Genomic DNA, 15,245 nt, shown 5'->3' with positions numbered 1-15,245 from the left:
TTCCTGAGAGCAAAGGAGAGAGGAAGGGACAAGTCTGGGCAGAGTTCTGCAGTCACTGAACCAACATTATCTTCCAGTCACTGTTATGGCAAAGCCTGGATTCTATTTTGGTTTTTTGAGAATTTCTGTCCAGATTTCCTACTCAGTTCTCAGCCGCTTCTTGGGCCGGAGCTTCAGTTTTCTGAGGTGAGGAAAAAAAGGTAGAATTCATTGTTGGGGTGGAGGAAGGGAGAAGGGAAGACATGGTTATTTTTCTGTCTGTCCCAGCAGTCGAAGAGAGCAGTAATTTAGAAAAGGGGGACAATTTCCTGGTTGGTGTTTTTGAAATGTTTTCCTCCCTTAACTTGGACATATTGATACTATCTTCCTCTCTCTCCCCTTCCCACTTCCCAAACAAAGGGCCATAAGATAACGGGACATTATCACATTACCTCCATTCCAGAGATGACACATTGAGACAAAGAGATCGTAAAACAGAGCCCTGGGCTGGAAAAGTGAATGATACGCATCCAAGTTCTGGCCTTTCAATCCACTTTGTGTGACCTGGGAAAAATCTCATCCAGTACAGGCCTCAGTTTCCTGAACAGAGGGTTCAGGTGATGCTAACTATTCATCAGCCCCATCCTGAGCCAGCTTCCCAATATTGTTCTTTGTTTCAGAGCAGCTCAGGACTTAGCTAGACAGAGGAAGGATAGTTTACTTACATAGATCTGACTCTCCTCTTCATAGATCCATCAACTTTCTATAAGTAATCTTGTCACAGAACTACTTGGGATAACCTCAGCTAGGGGTAGAATACAGTGAAACTGCTGGATGAGGGTATGGAAATGGAGTTTGGTTTCCCTCGGATGGCCTGGACTGGACTAGTAAGGAATGTGGCCACCTTCTCCCTCAGAATCCTAGGTTAACGTTAGTGGTGTAATGTTGTAACCTCGAGGTATAACCTTGGATTAATGATCAGAGGACAGAGGGTAGCAGAAAGATCCCTGCAATTGAAGTCAGAGGACCTGGGTTCAATCCCAGCATTGCCATTAGCTGTGCTTTGCTAGGTCTCTACTCTGAACCTCTGTCATCAACAGAATGAAGGTGTGGCCCTGGATGGTCCCACTCTCTGATGCTATGATTTCTTCCTTTGTGCAATCAGTATGTTAGATCTGAAATCTAACTGAGGTAGGTAGTTCCTCAGAGTGGCTCTGAATCAGCTGTGTACCATTCCAGTTCATGTTGTTTCCATAAATCTTCCATGGACATCTACCCCAAAGTCTGATAAATTTTCCTCTGGTTCTATTTCTAGACACTCGGGCTGTCCCTCATTCTCACTACATCACCTGCCCAGGTCCTTTACTAGTCACACACATCTATGAGGATATCATGGCGGTTCTTGTCCCAGGTCCTTTGGGACCCCCAGGAGAAGGACAGAGGAGGCCTTAAGAAAGGGCCAGAAAAGATACAGAAAATGAAAGTGCATTAAAGTAGTACGAGATGTTAGGCAACCTTAAGAGGTAATCACTGACATTAATTTTCTTCCATCTATTTCAGGGTAAATTCCTACCCAGAAGGGTTGTGAAGCTAGCCAGAAAGGGCTTAAGAAACTCATTGCCCCCCTTTCAGGGCCCTTACTTGCTTCCCAGTGGAAATGTTGATTTAATTGCTTAAGTTTTGTGGGAAATACGACACGGGAGACAAATCTAGAACGACAGAAGTGTGTATGTGTGCGTATGATCTCTGTGTGTGTGTGTGTGTGTTGTGTGTGTGTGTGTGTGTGTGTGTGTGTGTTCGTGCGCGCGCCCTGGCGAGCGCGCGAGTCTCGGCCGGGTAAGGGAGAGTTCTGGCTTCCAGGGCCCGGCTTCGCCCCTGCCCCCAGCCCTCAGGCTAGGCTACGGAGACCGGCGGCCGCAGTCCCCAGCCCCGTTGTCACTCACTCACTCGCTGAGCCTGGCGCCGCGCCCTGCTCCCCGGCTGAGCCCGGAGGGCGGGGTTTGGGTGGACTGCTCAGAGGAGGCTCAGCGGAGGCTCAGCGGAGGCGGAGACTGTGCGGCTATAATAGGCTCCGAAGCCGGGTAGCCCAGCCAGAAGAGGAGGTGTGAGCGACGCCACCGAACCGGGTTCGAGAGCTGGGGCGAGGGCAGGGACGCGGAGCAAGCAAGGCTAGCTTGATCGAGACATCGAGAAGGAGACTGAGGAGGTGAGAGGAGGTTTGGAGCTGAAGACTTAAGGACTGGAAGGAGGCAGGATTTGAGGGTTGGAGAGGCCCTTAATTCTCCTGTACTGTAGTGTGAGTGTGAGAGAGAGTGTGTGTGTATGTGTAAGTGTAAAGAGGTGGTCCTGCATTCCTCCCGGCCAGGGGCTGTCCGAGGCGCTGCCGGGGGAAGGTGGGCCCGAGTCTCCTGGCTTGGGGTGGGGAGAAGGGGCCTCTTGTTGGAGCGCCCCCTCCCCACCGATTTCTCTTCTTCTCTGGTCTCTACTGAACGGCCCCCGCCCGGTCCAGCCCCGTTCCCCGCGTAGTCCTTTCTCTCTTACCCGTCTTGGGACCCAAGGAGAGGAGGCTAGAGAGAAGGGAAAGGAGGGGGGGGCGTGATATCCCTAGATCTCGTCCGTGTTAGGAGGGGGTCTCACCCCCGATTCAGGGACCCCGCCCGTTTCCTGCTTTCTCACCAACATAGTTGGGGGTAGTGAGAAAGGCGAGAAGCTGGAATCTGAGGAAGACGCCCCCCACCCGCGATGCAAACCGGGCCCGGGCTAGGGGTGGGAGTCGAGGTTCGGACTCTTCCCTGCTCCGGAGTCGGGGATGCCCGGCAGGTTAAAAGCTTAGGCCCGCCCCGGGGCGGGGATCCCCAGGCTGATCGATCGGGGTAGGTTCCGAAGAGAATGTCTCGGGGTCCCGGGGGCGGCTCCTTGGTGGATCCGGGAGGAGTGGAGGGATCCCAGCCGGCTACGGCGATGTCGCAGTTTCTCTCAGCGACAGGCACCACCCCTCTCCTCTTTCCTTTGGCACGGCAGACAGGGACCGAGGCCACCTCCCCTGCACCCCTCCCTGCCCGCCCGGCCCGGAATCCTTGTCCCCCGAGCCCCACCCCCAGGCTAGCCCCTTCTCCCGGCCCGCCTGGCCAGCTCAGCTCCGGGTCTGGAGGGTGGTGTCGCTGGCCCCCCGGGACGTGCAGGGACTTGTCCCTTAAGGGAGGGGGAGCAGGAGGTGACTCACGGGTGACACGGAGACCCCAGGGAGTGGGGCGGGGTGAGGTCAGAGCCCCACCCCGGGGAGGAGAGCTGGGGTTTTTTGGGGGGAGTGTGGGGAGAGCTCCGCGGCTTCTGTGAGCCTCAGTCTCCGGAGCTACCCCTTAACAAAGGGAGGTGTGTGTGGGTATGGGGGGGAGGGGCTGGCCCCCGAGAGGAGTTGAGGGGACAGCGGCCAAAGACCTCCCCTAGGCTTCGGCTTTGTTAGTTTGCTCTGGGTCCAGGGAGGAGAAACCTAAGCTCTCGGAAAGCCGCGGCACCTGAGTGTTTGCGGTCTTTGTGCCTCGGTTATCCTTCTGAAAAATGGGCACAGTCATCCTGCCTCACTTTTCCGAGGCGTTCTCGAGGTGGCCATCTCTTCCCGAGATGGACGGCTCCTTTCTCCCTGACATCCCCCTCTAGTATCTGGACCCCTGCCGGCTTCTCGGTCCGGCCCCTGTCCGGGAGCCGGACCTTGCCTCTCCCAGACCGAGGGGGGCGGGGACCTGAGGGAGGAGGGGAGGCTGGGGATCCTCGCGTCGCCTTTCCTACTGGGACCTGGGGATGTCCGATGCTGGGCCCACTTTCCCCAGCCCCTCGGGCTGTCGGTGACCCAGTGAACCAGAGCGGGGGTGGTAGTGGAGGCAGCGAAAGCACCTTTCCTAGTTGGGTGTTTCCGGTGTGTGTATGCAAACGACGAAGGCGTGTGTGTTTGTGTACTAGGGCTTCTGGCTCCAGATCCTGGCCAGCCTGGAGAACGTGCGCACGCACACACACACGCATACACACACACACGCATACACACACTCACACACGGAGGTCACGTGTGTGCCCGCCCAGCAAATACTTGTAGAATTGCTTTGCTGTGCTTTGCACTGAATTGGATACTTTTAAGTAGGCGGCGATGCCTAGACACTCCGCAGCCCCCTCCCTTCCCCTCTCCGCTCCAAGCGCTTCCCGAAGAGTAGCGGGCTGGTGTTGGTCGGTTGGGGTTTGCTTCCACTGCTATTTTTATTTCCCAGTTAACCAATTGTCTCCTTGGCTGGACTGGGCGTGGAGCTGAGGCCGTGGCAGAGATGTGCGCCTGTGTCTCCTGGCTGTATCTGTCTTTGTCTGTCCGTGCCTCTGCCCGGGTCTGTCTTTGTTTGTGTCTCAGTGCCGAGTGAGAGAGGCTTCTTTCCCAACAGTGTCATGTGCAGTTTCGGAAGCCCGGCTGGCTCAGCGTGACGTGTTCACATCCCTCTCCCACCCCTCCACCCTGCCCCTCCCCAGGAGCCTGTGACGTGCCGCCCTCCAAGTTTTGGCGGGCTGGCAGTCCAGGAAACTGACTCACTACAACTTCTCCCTTCTGGACTGTCCCGCTGCCCTAGGCACCCGGACAGGCTGCTGGGGTAGTCGGGGGTGGGCGGTGAAGGGGGGGATTTCCTAGAGGCAGGCGCCCCCTCCTGGCTCTGGGGCTGCATAGCCCAGCCACCCTACCCCAGCATTTCTCAAAAGAAATTTCCCAAATGACTCTTGCCTAGGGGCCTTTGTTTGCTGTGTCTCACTCCCAGAGAACCTTCTGTCCTGAGCTCAGCAGGCATGTACAGCCAGCCAGCATTTCATCACGCACTCTACTCCGGTCTTTTCTCCTGATTTGCTCCACTTTGCAAAAATAACCCTTTCCTTACCAGGCTGGTGCCTGAGATTTGTAGACTCAAGAGCTGAGCAGTGGATAAGCATTTATTAAACACCTAACAGGTCAGATTTTAGTAAGAATTTAGTAAGTGCTTACCACCTCCCAGGCACCGAGTGCTGCAAGACCTAGAGTGAAATAACCCCTGCCCTCAAGGAGCTAGAACAATCCCTTCATTTTACTAGGGTATGATTTGTCGTTGTTCAGCCATGTCTGACTCTCTGTGACTCCATTTGGGGTTTTCTTAGCAAAAATTCTGGCTTGGGAAACTGAGACAAAGAGGGTTAAGTGACCTGTCCAGGGCCATACAGCTAGTAAGTGTTTTGAGATCACATTTGAACTCAGGTCTTCTTGACTCCAGGCCCAGCACTATATCCACTGTACCACCTACCTACCCTGGAGTAGAACTGAATATGGAGACCCTGAAAGGGAAGTGAACTGTTCAAGGTCACACAACTATGTCAGAACTGGGATTCAGAGCATTTGTTCTAGCAATGACATTAAGTGTCACAACTTCTCTGATGTTACCACTTAACAAACTCCTAGTTGTAGCCCTGAAACATATCCCTTGGATTATAGGGACACTGAAAATAAACCCTCTCCTCCTTATTTCATCTTATTTCAATCTTATTCCATTCTTATCCTGTCTTGAGTGGGGGAGGGAGGGTGAGAAGGAATGGGGACGGTCAGCACAAGATATATTTCCTACCTCTAAGGCCATTTTGAGGGTACCTTGGGAGATGGGAATGAAGTGTGTTGGAGTGTGGGGCTCTGTCCACTGAGAGAGTGGAATGAGCCCAGCACTGGGAAGGGCTTTGCCATCTTTGTGACCTTAGGGCAAAATATTTTCTTTCCCTGGGCTTCTATCTCTCCATCTTTAATGGGGAAGAATTGGACTAGAAAAATTCTGAGGTCTCTTCCATTTCTTCCATGTTATGATTCCGTGACTGTAGCAAAAGGTGGGGCACAGGCTTGGCACAGAACCTGGCACACAGTAGGCACCTAATATTTGTTGACTGGCTGACTTACTGACTGACTGACTCAAGCTCCCCCTCTCCTTGGGGATGGGGGTTAACTCAGTGGGTGTTTGTCCCTTGGGAAGACACAGGCCTGGACTCGCTCTCCTGAAAACAGACTTCCTGCCCAGGCTTACCAGTAACCCCCAGAAGTCTGGCTGATGTCAGGGCATGGAGTAGGGTGGGGGCAGGTACTGGGGTCACCATAAATAGGGAAGCTTATTTTTCCTGGTCTCCTCTGACACCAGATACAGGAGGAGCCTAGGAAGCTATGGAGGTAGGGGGCACCAGAAAGCCTGCTCAGATGTGTTTTTTGTTGATTTGGGCTTGGAAATGTGGCCCCTCGGGGTCAAGCAGTTAAAAACCAGTGAGTTCAAGGTGTGTGGCCTGTTCGAATCACCTCATTTATCTGTTCAGGATATAGCTCATCTCACAAGATATTACCCTTTTTCTCGATGGGCCCCTGCCCTGCCCTGTCCCATGCCATCCTAACAGTCATAGGAGCCAGATTGGAATATGATCTCTGCTAGTTATTACCTGTGTGACATGGGGCAAGTCACTTAACTCTCTGGGCCTCATTTTCTTCTTCTCTAAAATTAAAATAGCCTCTGAAGTCCCTACCAGCTCTAAACCTGTGACCCTTCCATATATGCCAATGTGTCTGTGTTAGTGTTTGTGGGAGTATATTCTGGGGAATATGTGGTATACTGGAAAGAGTGTTGGACCTGGAGTTAGAAAGGCCTGGGTTCGAGTTTTGCCTCTGACCTTTTCTGGCAGTGTGACCCTGGGTAAGTCATTCTCTGAGCCCTAAGTTCCTCATTAGTAAGATGGAGATAAAAACAGTTCTGAGCCTTATATGAGGTAATGGATATACAGCACTTGTAAAATTCCAGAACATTCTCACTACTACCATTTACTATACATGTGGGTCTGTGGGCTTGTGTTAGTGTCACTTAATTTTCCTGGGCCTCTGTTTCATTATCTGTAAAATTCCAGTTCCAGACATGGGATTCTCTGATCCCTCAGGCCAATGCTACCACCTCCTCTACCTGGGATCATTCTTAGACTTGAAATTCACCTTAAGGATCGTTTACTCCAACTTCATAATTTTGTAGTTGAGGAGAAGATAACTTACCCAAGATCACGTGGGTAATGGCGGCAGAGCCGGCTTTGAACCCAGGTCTTCTGACTTCAGCACTGTTGTGTTGCTGCTCCCCCACCCCCAGCCTGTCCCCTGGGGGCATACAGATTGTCACAAGGCAAGTGTCTGGGGCTTACTCCTCTGCTTATTAGACACCTGGGAGGGAAGACCCGAGGAAAGGCAAGCTGGAGAGAATTTGTCGAAGCCACACAGAAAGTGGATGATCCTCTAGATTTTTCAAACGCCTTTCTTGATCCTTACTGCTGTCTTATGAGAGAGACCTTTTACAGATGAGGAAACTGAGGCCTGAAGAAGGGCAGTGACTTGGCCAGTGTCAGGCCAGGGTTGCACCTTACTGGGTCAGAGCTGGGACTAGAGCCTAATACTCCTGATTGATTTCTACTTCCTAGCTCTTTTCTGCTAGACTGGAGAGATGGGGGTAGTGGTGCTGGGCTGGGGGTTTAGAAAAAGCATTAAGTTGACTTTGTCAAGGAACAATGCTTGCTGCTGGTGACGTCACAGGGGTAAATGCACTTGTGCGCGCGCGCACATGCACACACAGCTGTGCTCCACCAGTCATCACCCCACCCCCATGGCCCAAAGGTTATTTTCAACACTTTAGAGCTGCTTACTTCCTTGTAGGGCTGTCTAGGTTATGGGCAGAGAACCAGAAACTCTGGGTGAGGCAAGTTGGCACTAAGGTGCCTGGGTAGATCCCAGACTGGGGAAGCCCCAAGAAAGAACATGGGTCCTTGTGGTTGTGGGCCTGTGCCAGTGTGCATATGTGCTTCTGAGTCTGGGCCAGGTTGTGCCCTGTGTTCTATGTTGTCCTATGTGAGTTTTCTCGGCATGTTCTGTGTGCATTAGAGGTGGGAGAAGGAGCACTGATTTTGCTACCAGAGGGCTGGGATTCAAATCCAGGCAGTTGGGCCTGAGTTAAAATTTGGCCTTAGAGACTTAAAAGAAGTGTGACCCTGGGTAAGTCATTTGACCTTTGTTGGCTCAACTGTAAAATGGAGGTAATAATAGCACCTACCTCAAAGGGTTTTTGTGAGGATCAAATAAGATAACATTTGTAAAAATGCCTGGCACATAGTAGGTGCTATATAAATGCTTATTCCTTTCCTTTTCCCTCCCCACTGTCATTTACTACCTGTGTGACCATGGGCAAATCACTTTAATCTCTGACCTCATTTTCCTCATTTCTAAATAGAGATAGTTTCTAAGTTCTCTTCCAGATCTAACTCTTTGACCAAACCTGTGTGTCTATGTGTTAAGGTTTGTCAGTCAGTCAACTAACATTTATTAATCACCTACCATGTGCCAGCAATCATGCTAAGTGCTTCAGATACAAAGAAAAACAAAAGATAGTCCCTGCCCTCAAGGAACTCATAATTTAATGGGGGAGACAACATGCAAACAGATATGTACAAACAAGCTATATACAGGATAAATGAAATAATGAACAGAAGAAAAGCACTAGAATTTAGAGGGATAGGGAAAGGCTTCCTGTAGAAGCCTGGGATTTTAACTGAGACTTGCCGTGTATATAGTATGGTGGCAAGAGCATTGGACTTGACAGAAGGACCTGGGTTCAAATCCTGCCTCACTAACTGTGTAACCTTGGGCGAGCCTCTTAATTTCTCTGAGCCTCAGTTTCTGTCTCTTTAAAATGGGGACAGCACCTACGTTAGAGGGTTATTGTGAAAGTCGAATGAGGGACTATAGGTAAAGGTCTTGTAAAAAACACTGTTATGTTTTTTTCCTCTTATTAGCCATGTTGCAAAATAAAATACAAAGACAAAAATAAAGAAAGTGAAAAAAGTATGTTTCACTCTGCACTTAATGTGCACTCTTTCTCTCTCCGGAGGTGGATTTCTCATCACGGGGGCTTTGGATTTGTCTTGGATCATTGTTTTGATCAGAGTAGCTAAGTCTTCCACAGTTGATCCTTGTTACAATGTTGCTGTTACTGTGGACAATGTTCTGGTTCTGCTCACTTCACTTTGCATCAGTTCATGTAAGTCTTTACAGGTTTTTCTGAAGCCTGCCTGCTCATCATTTCTTATGGAACAATAGTATTCCATTACATTCATATACCACAACTTGTTCAGCCATTCCCAATTGATGGGCATCCCCTTAATTTCCAATTCTTTGCCACCACAAGAAGAGCTGCTATGAATATTTTTGTACAAATGGATCCTTTTCCCATTTCTTTGATCCCTTTGGGATACAGACTTAGTAATGGTATTGCTGGCTCAAAGGGTATGCACATTCTTTAGCCCTTTGACCATAGTTCTAAATTGTTCTCTGGAATGGTCGGACTAGTTCACAAGTCTGCCAGCAGTGAATTGAGCGCTGGTATATGCTGACTTATTATTTAATATAACTATGGGTCTGTGAGCTTATACCAGTTTGCCTGTGGTCTAGAATGTGTGTAAGTCAAAGTCTGAAAAAAGGAAGTTGGGGCATTGAACTTGGTTCTGAAGGCCAAAGGGGAAGGGCGATTGACAAATTTCCTAGTAAAGGTCTTTCTTGTCTTAGTTTCCTTGGGGAAAGAGTACTGTTGTCCAGTTGAAGTAAGACCTGAGCTGAGAAATGAATAAAAAATGTTGCCTGGGCCTGGGCCCTTGCTAAAACATTTTACACTGGTGTAATTCATATACACTTGGTGTAATTCATATATACACTGGTATAATTCATATATATAATTCATATATAATTTCAAGCATGTTTGAGCAATAAGCTAAGAGAACTAGTTGGTAATAAATCAATTCTAGCTGTTGTTCTTTAAATACGATCTGTTAACTGCTACTGTATTCAAGCCAACCTCAGGAGGGTGGTGACAGGAGCCCTGAGTTTGAGCCTTAGCTCTTCCTTTTCCTTGCCATGTGACCTTGGGTAGGTCGCCGTCTCTTTGGGCCTCAGTCTCCTCATCTGTGAAATGGAGATAACAGTCTTTGCTTACTTCCCCCTGGGTTGCTGGGAGGATCCAGTGAAATGATGTCATAATGTCTCTGCACTTTTGTAAACATAAACATCCTGTCTTCAGTGATTTCCTGGAACCCCTGAAATTATACCAGTAATGATAACTCTCATTTCTATGAGGCTTGGAGGGTCTCTAAAGTTCTTTTCTCTTCCAAACCCCAGGGAGTAGGTAATGTAAGGATTATTGTGATCATTTTACAGGGGAGAAAACTGAGACCCAGAATCAGGAAGTACCTTGTATAAGCTGAGAACGGGGGTGTGGGGGGGTCAGTGACAGAGCTGGGAAGAGGACTCTGGTTTCCTGGCTCTTTTTCTGTGCTTGTGTGTGCATGAGTGTTGCTGCATGTGTGTTGGGGTGGGGGTAGAGGAGGAGGGTGTCTGTGGCAGGGTTGTGGGGAACTTTGGAGAAGAAGCTTGGTGCACCGGGAAAAACGCTGGATTTGGAGTCAGAATCTCAGCTGTATTACTTACTGACTTGGAACCCTGGGCAAATCACTGAACTTGTCAGGTGTCCTATCTGCAAAAAAGGGGGTTGAATTAGGTGGCCTCTAGAAGGTTCTGTGCAGCTTTCACTCTGGGTTCCTGAACTCCCTAGTCAACTAAATGTCATTTTATCTCCCAGCCAGAGTCGTCACCATGTCTGAGTCACCGAGCAGAACTCGTCAGATCCCCTGCAGTGGGAAACTTTGCCGGAACCTCTTTGGACCTGTGGACCACGAGCAGTTGCAGCAAGACTGCCAGGATCTGATGCAGAGCTGCACTCAGGAAGCCCAGCGCCGATGGAACTTCGACTTCGTCACCGAGACTCCCCTGGACGGCGACTTTGCCTGGGAGAGGGTCCGAGGCCTGGATCTGCCCTCCATATATCGTCCATCAGGGCCATGGGGCAGGGAGGACCTGGGGGGGAAGAGGCCAAAGCCCCAGCCCAGCTCCCCAGCCCTGCTACAGATGTCCGCCCAGGGAGACCATGTGGACCTGTCCCTCTCCTGCACCGTAGTACCACTGACCCCAGAGCGGGAGGAAGGGTCCAAGGCTGGGACCTCCCAACCAACCCGAAAACACAAGCAGACCAGCATGACTGGTGAGTGGGCGGATGGGCTCCAGGAGGGAGGGACTACTTAGAACCACAGAATCTTATTATTCAGGGAGACCGTAGTGGTCATGTAATTCATCTTCCTATATATGTCAAATATCAGAGCTAGAAATAACTTCAGTGAGGCAGCATCAGACAATGAAAGGAGCTCTGGATTTAGAGTCAAAGATCTGAGTTTAAATCTCAACTCTCCTACTTAAGACTTGTTCTCCGCTTTAGGCACGATACTTACTAGCTGTGTGATCCTGGGCAAGTCATTTAACCCTGATTGCCACCCCCCCAAAAAAAAAAAAGATTTGTCCTACTTGGTTAAGTCCCTTAACCTCTATGGGCATCACTTTATTCTGTAAAATGATGGGATCAGAGGGCAGCTCGGTGATGCTGTGATAGAACACTGGGCCTGAAGTCAGGAGGCCCTGAGTTTAAATCCTACCTCAGACACTTACTAGCTATGTGACCCTGGGCAAGCCACTTAACCTCAGTTGCTTCCAAAAAAAAAAAAAGATGGGGGTCCGACTAAATAATTTCCAGTTGTTCCCTTCTAACTCTAATTCATTTGACCCTAAGTGTAGGCTGTCTAGTTCAAACTCAAAACAGATAAGGAAGCTGGAACCCCGAGGAGGGAATGACTTACCCAAGGTTATACAGTTAGTGATAGACCTGGTAATAGCCTCTAAAGTCCCTTCCAGCCTTTGATTCTATGAAGTTCTCCATCAAGTACTCTTTAGGAGGACAGGCACACTTCTGGGATCCTGGTTCTTTCTTTCACTTATTTGCTTTGGGTGAGAGGCAGAATGGGGAAGCATGCCGGACTTGAGGTCCTGAGAACTGGGTTTGAATCCTGTGACAATGACTAGGTCACTCAATCTCTCTGGGCCTTAGTAAAATGTGAATGATAATACTTTCACCCCCCTTGGCTGCCAGGGCTTTTGTGAGGAAAACAAAGCTTAAAGTCAAAAATTATGTGTTGTCTTTCTTTGCAAGTCTATGCTGACCTGGTCACCCTTGGACATTTTTTTTTCCCCTCTGTCTTATCAGATTTCTACCATTCAAAGCGAAGGCTCATCTTCTACAAGAGAAAGCCGTGACTTGACGCTCCAATCTCTCTCTTTCGGCCCGGTGATGATGACCACCCCAATTCAGCTTTTTGTTCGTCAGTGTGTGTGTGTTTTAATTATTGTTTGTATTTTAATTTAAACTCCTCTTTGTATATATACGCTCTCTTCGTGCTGGGTGGGCCCTGGCCTGTATAGCATGGAGAATATTTAAGAAAAAAAAACACAAAAAACGACAGTGGAAAGCTAGCTGCGCCCCCGCTGTATAAGTCGGACTGTCGGGTATTTTTATGTTTTGAAACCTTATTTAAAATGTCCTTGTCCTATGTTTCCTCTATCCTATAAGATAGAATGAAGTTGGCCTCAGGCCAGAGATCGGTGTAGCTAAGGAATGCTGCTAGCTTCCCTGCCTTGTTGTTCCTTACCCAGGATCTCCTGGTTAGGTGACATGCCCAAGGGCAGTTATCTCCCATCAGGTGTTGTGGACTTCTCCCGGGTTCTCTAAACTAAGTTAATTTTAATTTGAAAAAAATAAAATAAAAATAAAAAACAGATGGCACTTTGTTGGGAGGGTGAGGTGGGGGTAGGATTGGTAGGGGTACAAAGTGACTGGCCTCCTCTGAGATGTCCAAAGCCAAGGGATGAAGGGTAGGGGTCCCACCCCATTGGCCTTTTGGCTTTGCTCTCTACTGAGAGGTGGGGGAGAGAGTCGGTTCCTGTAGCGTTTCCCCCACCCCCTCCCTCTGTCATGCCCCTCTTTGCCTGCCCTCCGGCACTGAGTGGGCAGGTGGGCATCCGTTCCCCAAAGGTGGAGGAACCAGCCAAGCTGCTCAGGATCCCGGGTCCCTATTGGTGCTGTCCTGCCCTGCACTTTCTACAGAGACCTAGCTACCCTTCCGTGGCTAGGTTTTCCTCTTAGCTCTCCCCTCCCCTGCCACCCTTTCCCCCTCCCATTCATCCTCCCGTCTCCCCTCCCTTCCCATTGTACTTTGTGTAGCAGCTGAATAAGGTGATGGTGGTTTGGAGGCAGAGTGACGAGGATGTTCTGGCCTTTTGGGAGAAGGTAGGAGGGGCCGTTGCTGACTGCATACAGAAGGAACAGGTTTCATTCCATCCTGACTTTGACCTGTCCCAAAAGTCCTGTGGACAAAACCCCAGCCTGGGCACTGACCCTAGAGGGGAGAGTAGGTAGCAAGCACTTGGAGTCTGTACCATACAATTTGAGCACTTGATTCTGCGCTCTCTTCTCTTGTTCTGGTTCATGTGTATGTCTTGGTCTCCTCAACTAGACTGTAAGCTCTTTGAGGGCAGGGACAGCATCTTATACTTCTCTGTATCCCACACGACCCCCTAACACAGGGTTGGGTATATAGCAGGTGCTCAGTAAATAATACTTATTGACCTAACCACACTCCTGTGATGGTGGTGTTGTCTTCTTTATCCATTGGGTTTTGTGTCGGTGCTGGGTTCTGGGTTTGTTTTTATTTTTTCAACGTGGTTTTATCTCAGTATCTGGTGAAGTGGTAAATGGGCTGATTTGGAAATTGGAAGATCTGGATTCAAACTTTTCCTCTCTGGGCCTCAGTTTCATCACCCGTAAAATAAAAGACTTGGATGAGATGATCTCAGGTCCCTGCCAGCTCTAAATCCTAGAGGCCCCACCTGGAGGGAGCTTAGGGACAAGACATCCATTCCTACACAGCAGCGGGGAAAAACACAAGGCTGTTCTCAAAGCAAGTGCAAACTAGGTATGCTTAGTGTGGGAGGAGTTGTCAGGGTGACTGGCATCCTTGGCATCAGGGAGTAATCAGAGCTGGCAGGGTCTGGGAATGCTTCTTGGAAGAGACTTTGAAGGTAGGGAAAGAACAGGACACTTGGTGGGAGGAGAACAGGGAGGGATGTCGTCTGATGAGAAACAGGAGAAACACAGTCATGGAATTCCAGGGTTAGAAGGGATCTTACAGGGCACAGTCCAATCTAGCTTAGAAATAGGGATGCCCTCTGCAACACTTCAAGCAGGTGGTCATGGGCCACTCATTCCATGCTTGAAGGTGTTTTTCACATCACATGCTTCCTCTCTGCCAGCTTCTATCCTTAGGAGACAGCAGAACAAGCTTCTATAAGACAGTTCTCCAAATGCTAGAAGACAGCTGTCAGATCCCATAGGAGTAGCTGGGGAGTCACTGGAAATGCTAGGGAGGAGTTAAGGAGAGAGAGATCTGGTGAGCACTACTAGGGGAGGGAAAGGGTTAGGTAAGGAGAGGAGGGGTGGGGCATGGTGTGGTAGGGAGGGGCTGGGTTTGACTGTGGAGAAAGATCGGGAGAGGGTTAGGGTTTGGTGAGGAAGGAGCCAGGGAGGGGCTTGGTCTGGTGAGAAGAGGGGAGGGGCATGGTGTGGTAGGGAGGGACTTGGTTTGGTGGGGAAGGAACAGGGATGGGACCAGACTGGTAGGGCCTGGGATTACGGAGCAAGACAGACAGGAAAGGCAGAATTTGAGTAGGTGGAAGGGTCAGAATGTGGTGGGCGTGTGGCTTGGTTGGGGCAGGAGGGGAGGGACAGAATCTGGTGAGAAGAGACTGAGTATTGTGGGAAGAAGGGGGGGAAAATATGTTAGGCTTGTGGGGTTGGGTGAGTTGGTGCTAAGCCTGAGGTGATGGTGAGGGAGTGTGTGTGGTGCAGGCTGACTCAGTGACTAGAGCAAAGGGCTGGACTTGTAGCCTTTTAATTCAGCTCCACCGAATGATTGGAGCAGGTCCGGGTAGCATTCGTTCATGTAGGGTGATTGTTGCTCCGGGGGAGAATCATAGGTACAGAGCTGGAAAGGCCATTTGTTTGAGGAAGCTGAGTCCTAGGAAGGCTCCCAAGTCATCCTGCACGTATTAAGTACCAAGCACCTTACCAAGTGCCGGGTCACTGCCCTCAGGAAGCTCCCATTCTAACGGAGGACATGACATGCACACACGTGCTAAGGGTTACACAGTAGTGAACGACAGAACCAGGATCTGAAGCAGGGGCCTCGTGCCACAGACACTTAGATGGGCTTAGATGTGCTAGTGATTTGTC

The 15,245-nt window shown here is 49.8% G+C and overlaps 1 protein-coding gene across 4 annotated transcripts; it reads left to right on the top strand.

Annotated features, from left to right (window-relative positions):
- The first annotated feature begins 85 nt into the window (after positions 1-85).
- CDKN1A (cyclin dependent kinase inhibitor 1A) lies at positions 86-13,592 on the top strand. Of its 4 annotated transcripts, none has more exons than XM_020999552.2 (3): positions 86-186; positions 10,660-11,114; positions 12,165-13,592. In XM_020999552.2, the coding sequence occupies exons 1-3, from the start codon at positions 86-88 to the stop codon at positions 12,212-12,214; spliced, it is 606 nt and encodes a 201-aa protein (XP_020855211.1). In that variant the 3' UTR covers positions 12,215-13,592. The 4 variants fall into 4 exon arrangements, with proteins under 4 accessions (XP_020855211.1, XP_020855215.1, XP_020855213.1 ...); XM_020999556.2 differs by having other exon boundaries at positions 95-186; positions 10,656-11,114; XM_020999554.2 differs by lacking the exon at positions 86-186 and adding an exon at positions 2,054-2,185.
- The last annotated feature ends 1,653 nt before the right edge of the window (positions 13,593-15,245 follow it).

The sequence above is a fragment of the Phascolarctos cinereus genome, unplaced genomic scaffold (genome assembly GCF_003287225.1).
Source record: "Phascolarctos cinereus isolate Bilbo 61053 unplaced genomic scaffold, phaCin_HiC Scaffold_5;HRSCAF=322, whole genome shotgun sequence".
In the NCBI taxonomy this organism is placed as follows: domain Eukaryota; kingdom Metazoa; phylum Chordata; class Mammalia; order Diprotodontia; family Phascolarctidae; genus Phascolarctos; species Phascolarctos cinereus.
This window is presented reverse-complemented; position numbering and strand designations above follow the sequence as displayed.

Coding starts and splice junctions, on each gene's coding strand:
- CDKN1A (XM_020999552.2), top strand. CDS start 86: ATGGCAAAGCCTGGATTCTATTTTGGTTTTTTGAGAATTTCTGTCCAG. Junction 187..10,659: donor CGGAGCTTCAGTTTTCTGAG/GTGAGGAAAAAA, acceptor TCTCCCAGCCAG/AGTCGTCACCATGTCTGAGT. Junction 11,115..12,164: donor CAAGCAGACCAGCATGACTG/GTGAGTGGGCGG, acceptor CTGTCTTATCAG/ATTTCTACCATTCAAAGCGA.